We start from the raw sequence: 9747 nt of genomic DNA on the forward strand, positions 1-9747 counted from the left end.
AGGTTAAATTTTATAAGATACCTTTGTAAATATTAATGCAGAATTTTAGTAAGAATTTTTATTTTTTAAATTTAATTTATTAAAATCATTGACGTATTATTAATAAAAAGTAGTGTGTATAAATACTATAATTTTTAATATTTTAACAGTAGTTTTTCTGTAAGAAATAATCATAAATTTAATAAAAGTGCATTTTTTATAATTTATATTTTTTTAATACTTTATGTAGAAGTTGTTCTTGCTAGTAAAAATATTAAAATATAAAAGTATCTTATATTTAAAACAGATATTGCATAATATTAAAATAATTTGAATACTGTGTGTATTGGAGATATAGAAACTTAAGTTATCTAAATAACAGTTGATGAAGTATTATAATTATTATAAAAAGGATAATATTCCTAAGGAAAAGAAATTATTTATAGTTCTGATTTATTAATGGTTGTTAAATTACTTTTCTCGTTTCAAACAAATAAATTAATTAGGAATATGTAGTGTAAACTCTAATTAATTTTAATATAAAATTTTTATTTTTATTAATAAGCATTAAATATGGCTAATTAGTTAATTAATTTTTCTTTGATGTATGCAACAGTCTAAAATGTAATTTCCTTAATATTACATTTTAGCTTAAAATAAAAATATACATTCCATAGTAGTCTGCACATTATCCACAAAAAAAAAAAAAAAAAGAAGGAAAACTAATTTTTTTTTTTAAGATTACATTTTTTTTTTGGAATAAAAAATATATAATCATAATATATATTTTTTTTTAATTGTAAATACCCACACAAAAAAAAAAAAATATTATTATTTAAATATTTTAAGTATGCTCACATTAAGTGCAAGTATGTATGTACTTTTTTTTTTTGTTTACATACTTTTTGAATAACTATTTTTGAGAAGATATTTATGATATCATATTGTCCTTGCGAATTAACATGCACAAAATAAAATGTTTTTATTCTGTTTATTTGTCTAAATATTATACAAAAAAGGTCAATAGTATTGTTTATAGAGTAATGTATTAACCAATATAAACAATATAGATAAATATAAATATGTTCATTATACGTCAAGAAAACTTAGTGATATTCAGCGGAAATAGAACACAATATAAAAAAAATTATTTTCATTAGTTACAACTTGTGAATCATTTGATTATTATACTAAAGGATATATAGTATTGATTTATTAACTGGGTGTTCGGTGACTCTGCTAGATTACTGAACAAACTAATTGATAAAGAGAATGCAGTGTTGCCTCTACGATTTTCATATATTTATATATATTTTTATATGCTTTGAACGAGTGATTCTTAATTATGTGATCTACTTCGTTCAGCATTCTCTGATTTCAATAGCCATTTATTTACTTTAATAAATATCCCTATTTTTATTAAAAATTTAAATCCTTATTGAATAATGACTATTAATTAAATGTAAATTGCTTATTTCTTTGTTATGAGTTATGTTCGGCAATTTAAACATATTGCTGTTGAATTAACAAACATAAACAATTAGTAAAAATACAAATTAATTATATGAATATTAATTACGTGAAAATTTTATTGTCAAATGTATAAAATGTTCTCTCACAAATTAAAAATATGAATATTATGCAAATTAAACGCTTTACAAAAATATCATTATCTTTTGTAAAAAAAAATCTCTCTCTCTGATTCTCTTCTCCCTTTAAAAAAAAAAATTAAATCTTTTTTTTTTATTTTATTTTTTTATCTTTATCTTTTTCAAAAGAAACATTTCTCAAAAAAAATTCCAATAATTTTTTTTTTTTTTTTTTTTTTTTAGTTAGCACAACTAACTATGTATTCTCCACATAGCTAGTCCTTTTATATCCAAAAAGGTTAATGAATTCTTTTATTAACCACTTTGGTAGAGTATTGAAAAAAAGGATTAACAACGAGCATGTAGAGTTTCTTCTACCATTTAAATTAATTTAAATTTGTTTTTAATACTATAAACCATTGAAATGTGTATGGTTTCCTTTATTGAACATTTATTGCTTTTATGAGGCATTTAATTATTTTAATAAAAATCCCTATTTTATTAAAAATTTAAATGTTTATTAATTATAGTTTTAAATCACATATATATTACATATAATGTTATGATTAATGTTTAAAAAATCAAATTCACTTCTCGCGAATTAGCATATATAAATAACAAAATACAAAATAAGTTATACAATACTACAAACGCGAAAATTTCATTATAGTTAATATAAAATTTTCTCTTCAAAATTCGAAGATAAAAATTTGCCACGAAAAAACTTTTTATCAATTTTTTTTCTATTTTTTAATAAAATGAATATTTTTTTCACATTATTCAATTCTTTTTTTTATCATTTATCTAGTACTTTCATGTCTATTTATTTTCCATTCACTATTAATTTTCTTCTCAAAAAGGTTAATAATTCCTTTTATTAACAAATTTTAACTCTAATAATTCTCAATAAAGACTTTTTATTTCCTTTTTGTGTCCTTTTTTTGTCATATAGGTAAGCTGGTAATTATTTTGCATCCAACTTTTTTTCTTCTATTTTATCCTCTATATTTATTACCTGATTTATTTACATTCCATAATTTACGTTTTTAATTTATTAAATTATCATTCAATGAATTCACTATAGTAATGAAAAACATATTATTAAAGAGAATATGGAGTTTTCTCTAGTAATTAAATGAATTTTAAATCTAATTTTAATTATATAAACAAGTAAACTGAAACAATGCGGTTCATTGTGAATTTACTTTGATAAAAATTATGTATTTTTATTAAAAACATATATTCTCATTAATTATTAATTTTTAAGGACAAAATATTTATTGCTTTTTATAAGTAATTTTCAGTAATTTAAGTTCATTACTTTGGAAAATAATAAAAATACTTAAATAATAAAAAAAAAATTTAATTATATAAATATTACTTAATGAAAAAATTATTCTTAAAAATTTAAAAATATTTTCATGAAATTTTTTTTTCTAAAAAATTTTTCTCTTTTAATTTTTTTTTTTTAAAGAATAAAATATATTTCCATAAAACAAATTTAGAAAAAACTTCAATTTCTCTTTTTTTTAACTAGATCTTGTGCATGAATCATCATATATTCTCTGTAAAAACAATTAATTTTTATTCTCTTAATGGTTATCAAACCTCTTAAAAAGAAATTTGAAAATATTTGATTTCTTATTTTTTATTTTATTTTTTTCTTGCTCTTTCTTAGATTCCGATTCTGTTTTATTTTCTCTCATTTCTTTCTTAAATTTAGATTCTGTTCTATTTTCTCTCGCCTCTTTCATTGATTCTGATTCTGTTTTATTGTCTCCCATCTCTCTCATAGATTCGGATTCAGATTCAGATTCGGATTCTGTTTCATTGTCTATCATCTCTTTCTTAGATGCGGATTGTGTTTTATTGTCTCTCACCTCTTTCTTACATTCTTTTAAAAAATTCCAAAATTCTATGTGGAGTTCTTCCTTAACACTACGAATTAATTCTTTTTTTTTTTCTTCTGAAATATCACTTCGATGAAATATTGAAGATAGATCATTAACCTTATTAGCTGAAATTTTATTCCATTCATTATTCCATTTTTGGTCTCTCCATATAGGATCCATTTTACTTGTTTCCTTATTAAATAGCTTCCTCAATAATGGAGTAGTGTATTTCTGCCATCTATCGTACGGGTTCTCATATTGAAACGGATTTTCCCATTTGTTTTTTTCATAATCTAATGGACATTCTTCTAGGCATCCTTCCGAGTAAGTTTGCATTTTTCCTGCAATATCACCCTCTGTTAATGCTCTTTCATATTTTAACTTATTTTTTGTTTGCAATATATTTTGGTCAATCAATGTTTTATAGGAATCACACTATGGATTAAATAAAAATTTTTTTAAGGATGTTTCTTTTATTAGAATAGTAAATAAAATGGAATGTTAATAATAATTAGAAATAAAACATATCTATATGTATATTTTTTGTAAAAATTTTAACTTACGTCATAAAAACATTGATACATCCAAATTAAAAGTAGTAATGTAGTAATTGTTAAATATAAAGTTAATGTTTTCATGTTAATATGTTTATAGAATAATATTGAAATGGAATTTGTTAATTCAGATGAAAATTTTTTTCAATTTTCAATAATACAAAATTATGGATTTTTAATATTAATTTAGATATTATTATAACCTATATTAATTTCCTTAATTTTTTAAATAGAAAATTATTTTCATATATGAAATGTTATTTCTAATTATATATTATTACACATGATATTATGGATACTTTTGATAAAAATAATATTTTTAAATCTTTAAAAAATAAAATAAGAAGGTTAATTTACAAATAAATAAAAAAGATAATAAATCTGATAAGGTTATTTTAAAAAATTTTTAAAAAATTTTATTTATCTTTAATTTATGTAAAAAATTAAATATTTTTAATTTAATGCACATAAAATTTATAAATGATATACATTTAATGTTAAAGGATTTTTTTAATATTTTTTTTCTAAATTACTAATCTCTATGAATTATGTCGAACTTTAAATTATTTTATATACGGTATATTATGAATTATAAATATAAATCTTCGTATATTATAAAGATATATCTCCATCAAAAAAAGAAAAAAAAACTCTATAAATTAAAAATTTTTACACGCATGTATTTTTCATGCAGTGTAATACATATGTCACAATTTTTGACTTAATATAAAAGTAATTTTTATGTGTGAATATTTTTCTTATATATATAACTTTTTTGATTTTTCTAATGTACTTTTTTTTATCTTAATTCTTTTTTTTTTTTTATTTATATTATTTATAAATATTTATGCAATCAATGTATATATTTATTTTTTGTTATAACTCTTTTTTAAAAAAAATTACTTTTTCAACTATTTGAAAAAAAATAAGAAAAATTTATTAAGTACTTAAATTCAAAAGTAAAAGTGAAAATAGGTATTTACTTTAAAGAAATAATAATAACAAATCTTATAAAAAGCACATTTAAAAGTCAAATAAATTAATTATAATTTAAAAAAAAAAAAAATATACTATTTTTTTAAGCATATATTTACAGTAAAAAATATTTTTTAAAAAAAGTTTTATTTTTTGACAAATTTACTTCATTTATTATAAAAATACATTTTTATAAATTTACTTTTTTACGAGTAATACTTATCAGTTTCAAATTTAATATAAATGTTACTTAATGAATATAAAAATATATCATTAGATAAATATAATAGATTTTTTCTTATAAAATTCAAATGAATCCATTTTTATTTTGATAAATAAAATATCTATAATTAAAGATAAAACAGAATTATAAAATAACTTTTTGCATATATATTATTATAAACTTCTAATTAAATATAAAAAAAAATTATTTTATTTTTTTTTTTTTTTGCCTTTATATATTTATTTGATAAGTGTTGATTATTATTACGATTTGTTTATTTTCTTTTTTATTTTTAGTTTTATATATTTATATCACAATTTTTTATTTTTCATTCTACTTATCGAAAATCTAGGTAACTCAATTATATAGTATAAATGAATTCAACAATTGTCCTTTTTTAATATAAAATTTTTCTTAAAAGGTTAAATTTTTTTAAGAAATCTTTGTAAATATTAACGTAGAATTTTAATAAAAATTTTTATTTTTTAAATTTATTTTGTTAAAATCTTTGATGTATTATTAATAAAAAGTGGTATGTATAAATATTATCATTTTTAATATTTTAACACTAATTTTTCTCTTAAAAATAATCGTAAATTTAATATAAGTGCATTTTTTATGATTTATATTTTTTTAATATTATATGTTGAAGTTGTTCTTACAAGTAAAAATATGTAAAATATTAAAGAGTCTTACATTTAACATAGATATTACATGATATTAAAATAATTTGAATATTGTACGTATTGGAGATATAGAAACTTAAATTATCCAAAAGACAGTTCATGAAGTATTAAAATTATTATAATTATTATAAATAAGATAATATTCCTAAGGAAAATATATTATTAATAGCTCTGATTTATTAATGGTTGTTAAATTACATTTATCGTGTCAAAAAAATAAATTAATAAGGAAAATATAGTGTAAACTCTACTTAATTTTAATATAAAATCATTATTTTTATTAATAAACATTAAATAAGACTTATTAGTTAATTGTTTCTTTTTAATATAAGCAACACCCTAAAATGTAATTTCCTTAATATTACATTTTAGTTTAAAATAAAAATATATATTCTATAGTAGTCTGAACATTATCTTCCAAAAAAAAAACGAGAAAAAGTAATTTTTTTTTTTAAGATTACATTTTTTTTTTGTAATAAAAAAAATATCATCATAATATATATTTTTTTTCAATTGTAAATACCCACACAAAAAAAACATTATTATTTATTTATTTTTTTTTAAGTACGCTCACTTTATGTGTAAGGTTGTATATACATATATTTTTTGTTTTCATACTTTTTGAATAACTATTTTTGAGAAAACATTTATTATATCATATTGTCCTTGAGAATTAGCATGCACAAAATGAAATGTTTTTATTCAATTTATTCGTCTAAATATTTTATTAAAAAGGTCAATAGTATTGTTTATAGGGCAACGTATTAACCCATATAAACAATATAGATAGAGCTAAATATGTTCACTATAAGTCAAGAAAACTGAGTGGCATTCAGAGGAAATAGAGTACAATATAAAAAAAAAAATTTTCAATAGTTGTAACTTGTGAAACATTTGATTATTATATTAAAGTATCTATGTTATTCATTTATTAACTGAGCATTCGGTGACTTTGCTAGAGTACTGTTTTATTAACTGGATGTTCAGTTACTCTGCTAGAGTATTGTTTTATTAACTGGATTTTCGGTGACTTTGGTAGAGTACTGATTTATTAACTGGGTGTTCGGAGACTTTGCTAGAGTACTGAACAAACCAATTAATAAAGAGCATGTAGAGATGACTCTACGATTTTCTTATACTTATGTATATTTTTATATGCTTTGAACGAATGATCTTTAATCATAAACTACTTAGTTCAGCATTCTTTTGCTTCAATAAGTATTTATTTACTTTAATAAATAAATCCTTATTTTATTAAAAATTTAAACACTTATTTAACATTAACTATTAATTGATTATAATTATTAGTTTATTCATTACGAGTTATAATCAGCAATCATTTTATATTGCTATCGAATTAACAAAACACAAATACTTATTAAAAATGCAAATAAATTATATGCATATTAATTACATGAAAATTTTATCTTCACATGTATAAAATTTTCTCTCATAAATTCAAAATATAAATATTATGCAAATTAAACACTTTACAAAAATATCATTATCTTCTTAAAAAAAATCTCTCCCTCTCTGATTTTTTTCTCCTTTCAAAAAAAAAAAATTAATTTAAATCTTTTTTTTTTATTTTTTTTTTTTTATCTTTATCTTTTTCGAAAGAAACATTTCTCAAAAAAAAAATCCAATAATTTTTTTTTTTTTTTTTTTTTTTTTTTTTTTTTTTAGTTAGCAAAACTAATTATGTATTCTCCACATAGCTAGTCCTTTTATAGCCAAAAAGGTTAATGAAGCCTTTTATTAACCATGTATACTACGTTTTAAATTCATGTAGGAAAATTCTATAACAATGATCATAAAATTTTCGCGTTAGTAATATTGCGTAGTTTATTTTGTATTCTGTTACTTTTTTTTTTTTTTTTAATTTCGGAAAAATGGATTTGAATTCTTAAACATTACACTTAACAATATAAATAAAATATATATAGTTAATATCGATAATCAATGATGTTTCAAATTTTTATTAAAAATTTAGTACTTTTATTAAAATAAATAATTGTCTCGTCAAAACAATAAATTTTTATTTAGGAATACTATATATATAAAGCAGTTTACTTATTTATAGCATTAAAACGTAACATAAATTCATTAAATTAGTAGAGAAAATTCTATCTTTACTTTATTAGTATGTTGTTCAATATTCTAGCAATGTTATTGAATAAGAAATAAATAAAATAATATTTCAACTGAAAAATTAATCTTTTCAAAAAAAATTAAAATATATTTTTTTTTTGTATTTAAATATTAGAAAAAGAATACAAAGTAATTAACAATTATTTTTTTATTTTATTTTTTTTTTCTTTTTTTTTTTTTTTTGTATCTAGAATTTACATGTATAACTATATATTTTCCATACAACTATAATTGTTTATTTTAAAAAGGTTAATAATGCAGTTTATTAACCAACATGCAATAGTTAAGTAAAAAAAAAAGAAAAAAATTAATTAATGTTTTTTTTATTTTTGTAATTTAAATACACAAAAAAATAAATTTTTACTTTTTTAAAAGGAATTTAGTAATCGAAAAATAGAAAAAAAAGTTATTGACTAAAAAAAGTTATTGTGATGTATTTTTGTATAAATTTTAATAAGAAAATTTTATATTAACTATAATAAAATTTTTGTGTTTCGTAGTACTTATGTAATTTAATTTGAATTTTGTCAATTATCTATGCTAGTTAATTTGAGCATAATAAATTTGAATTAATAAATATAAATCATAATATAAGTTAAATGAATGTAATTAATGGTTTATTAATTTCCTATTCATTACATTGCTAGAGTATTTAAAAAAAAGATTAAGAACGAGCATGTAGAGTTTCTTCTACCATTCAAAAGAATTTAAATTTGTTTTTATTACTTTAAACCATTGAAAGGCATATGGTCTCCATCATTGAGCATTTATTGTTTTTAAGAGGAACTTAATTATTTTAAGAAAAATCCCTAATTTTTATTAAAAATTTAAATCTTTATTAATTATAGTTTTAAATTACACATATTTTACTTATTATGTTATGATTAATTGTCAACAATTCAAATTCACTTTTCGCGAATTAGCAAATATAAATAACAAAATACAAAATAATTTATACAATACTACAAACACGAAAATTTTATTACTGTTAATATAAAATTTTGTGTTTAAAATTCAAAGATAATAATTTGCCACGAAAAAATTTTTTATTAATTTTTCTTCTATTTTTAAATAACTTGAATATTTTTTTCACACTATTCAATTCTTATTTTTTTCATTTATCTAGTACTTTCATGTCTATTTATTTTCCACTCACTATTAATTTTTTTCTCAAAAAGGTTAATAATTCCTTTTATTAACAAATCTTTAACTCTAATAATTCCCAATAAGTACTTTTTTTTTTTCCTTTTTGTGCTCTTTATTTGTCATGTAGGTAAGCTGGTAATAGTCCTGCATCCAATTTTTTTCTTCTATTTTATCTTCTACATTTACCAACTGATTTATTTACTTTCCATAAATTACATTTTTAATTTTTTAAATTATCATTAAGTGAATTTGCTAGAGTAATGAAAAACAAATTAATAAAGAGAATATGGAGTTTTCTCTAGTAATTAAATGGATTTTAAATCTAATTTTAATGATATAAACAAATAAACTGCAATAATGCGGTTCATTGTAAATTTACCTTTATAAAAATTATGTATTTTTATTAAAAACATAAATACTCATTAATTATTAATTTTTATGTACAAAGTATTTATTGCTTTTTATAAGTAATTTTAAGTAATTTAAGTTCACTGCTTTTAAAATTAATAAAAATACTTAAAAAGTAAAAAAAAAAAATATTGAATTATATTA

The 9747-nt window shown here is 18.8% G+C and overlaps 1 protein-coding gene across 1 annotated transcript, besides 4 other annotated features; it reads right to left on the bottom strand.

Annotated features, from left to right (window-relative positions):
• Window positions 1-1186: 1186 nt before the first annotated feature.
• Window positions 1187-1890: a repeat region.
• A 1270-nt stretch (window positions 1891-3160) lies between these two features.
• Window positions 3161-4098, bottom strand: PGAL8A_00266900 (fam-g protein; the record flags this gene model as incomplete). Its single annotated transcript, XM_028671645.1, has 2 exons — window positions 3161-3895; window positions 4024-4098. 2 exons carry the CDS (start codon window positions 4096-4098, stop codon window positions 3161-3163), a joined length of 810 nt encoding a protein of 269 aa, XP_028528276.1.
• A 2842-nt stretch (window positions 4099-6940) lies between these two features.
• Window positions 6941-7355: a repeat region.
• A 335-nt stretch (window positions 7356-7690) lies between these two features.
• Window positions 7691-8136: a repeat region.
• A 526-nt stretch (window positions 8137-8662) lies between these two features.
• Window positions 8663-9064: a repeat region.
• Window positions 9065-9747: the final 683 nt, after the last annotated feature.

Source organism: Plasmodium gallinaceum (genome assembly GCF_900005855.1).
Source record: "Plasmodium gallinaceum strain 8A genome assembly, contig: PGAL8A_v1_79, whole genome shotgun sequence".
NCBI classification, from domain to species: domain Eukaryota; phylum Apicomplexa; class Aconoidasida; order Haemosporida; family Plasmodiidae; genus Plasmodium; species Plasmodium gallinaceum.